This window comes from Chenopodium album, chromosome 8, assembly GCF_948465745.1.
Source record: "Chenopodium album chromosome 8, dcCheAlbu1.1, whole genome shotgun sequence".
Classification (NCBI taxonomy): Eukaryota; Viridiplantae; Streptophyta; class Magnoliopsida; order Caryophyllales; family Amaranthaceae; genus Chenopodium; species Chenopodium album.
The window spans coordinates 8967139-8968892 of record NC_137841.1 but is presented as its reverse complement, the minus strand read 5'-3'; the positions used below and the strand labels follow the sequence as shown (position 1 = coordinate 8968892).

Here is a 1754-nt window from a genome sequence, read left to right as displayed (position 1 = left end):
GGAATGGTGAACCTATTCAAGGTCCAATTTGCCAGCAGTAGGAAAATCGAAAAACAATCTTCAGATCTGTACCGCGTTGTGCAGAGACATGGTGAATCCTTGAGAGATTATCTTAACAGGTTCAACAGGGAGAAGATTGGAATACATAAGTGTGATGCCCCCACAACAATCGAAGCGTTCAGAAGAGGATTGTTGGACCATAGTGAGCTCTAAAAAGAGTTGACTAAATATCCCTGTACAACCTTTGAAGATGTGCAAGCCAAAGCTATGGCTCAAGTCAGATTTGAGGAAGATGCATATGCAAGAAAGACTCCCGAGCCAGACCGCCAATCAAGAAGGAACAACAATTTTCCCAGAAGGGACCATCGATTCAAGCCGTATCAGCGTTCTCGCTTTGATGAGGGATCAGTCAATGCTGTCGAAGAAGAATTTTCTGATTGGAGGGAAGATCCTGAACTCCCACCTAAGCTACATGAGTACTGCTTCAATGTTAATCCTGCAGGAGTAATAAGGACTCTGAATAAGATGGGAGATACTGTGCAATGGCCCAGAAGAAGTGATAGGCCTGGAGAGAAGAAAGATCCATCCAAATGGTGTGATTTCCATTCAGATATCGACCACACTACTGATGAGTGTGTCGCGCTCAGAAAGGAAGTCGCATACTTGCTGAAGAAAGGCTACCTCAAAGAGCTCCTGTCAGATAGATCTAAAGCTTCAGAGAAGGGGAGAGAGTCTAAGCAAGGAGGTCCTCCTCCTCCGCCTCCGATTGTCAAAACCATCTGTTTCATATCAGGAGGGTCAGAAGTATGCGGATTAACATATTCGGCAGCAAAGCGATATGCAAAGGAAAGTAACAAGGATCAACCAGACAAGAAGGAGAAATCCAAGATAGACATCCCCATCATGTTTGAAGAAAGAGATGCAGTAGAAGGCCATCATGACGGCCTAGTGGTTTCACTCCCAGTGGGAAACTGCATGATCAAGCGAATCCTAGTTGACAATGGAAGCTCTTCAAATATCATCATGCTTGACACCCTGAAACATATGAACATAGATGAGAAGAACATCATCAACAAGTCAACAATGTTAGTGGGATTCAGTGGGGAAACCAAAAAGACAAGTGGAGAGATTACATTGGCAACATACGCAAAAGGGATCAACCTACAGGTCAAGTTCCTAGTGATTGATACTCTATCTTCGTACAATATGATTCTAGGCAGACCTTGGATACATGAGATGAAAGCCATCCCTTCTACGTACCATCAAGTCATTAAGTTCCCTATTAGGTGGGGTATCCAAGAAATCAGAGGAGATCCTAAAGAAGCTAAAGAGTGTTATAAGATAGCACTAAAAGCAACGTCGACAGAAAAGAGTTCAACATAGCAATCAGAGGGTCAGCTGGGCCAAGAAAAGTTGAGCATAGCAGAAGAACAATAAGCTACAAAAGTCCAGTTGAACCCCAAACATCCAGATCAAAAAGTCAGAATCGGATCAGAGCTGAAGGCAGAACTCAGACAACAAGTTTACGACTTTCTAGACGAAGAGAAAGATGTATTCGCTTGGACCCATGAAGACATGAAAAGCATCTCTCCAGACGTAATTACTCACAAGTTGAACGTGGATCCTATACATACACCAGTAAAACAAAAGAGAAGGAAATTTGCGCCAGAAAGGAACAAGATTATCAATGAGGAAATTCAAAACCTACTGAAGACCGGGAAGATCAGAGAGGTAAAGTACCTAGAATGGCTCGC

The 1754-nt window shown here is 43.1% G+C and overlaps 1 protein-coding gene across 1 annotated transcript; it reads left to right on the top strand.

Annotated features, from left to right (window-relative positions):
- Positions 1–267: 267 nt before the first annotated feature.
- LOC145642716 (uncharacterized) lies at positions 268–1383 on the top strand. The gene has a single exon (XM_081693891.1). The coding sequence runs from the start codon at positions 268–270 to the stop codon at positions 1381–1383; it is 1116 nt and encodes a 371-aa protein (XP_081550017.1).
- Positions 1384–1754: the final 371 nt, after the last annotated feature.

Bases quoted from the DNA above. Each gene is read 5' to 3' on its own strand.
- LOC145642716 (XM_081693891.1), top strand. From the start codon at position 268: ATGGCTCAAGTCAGATTTGAGGAAGATGCATATGCAAGAAAGACTCCC.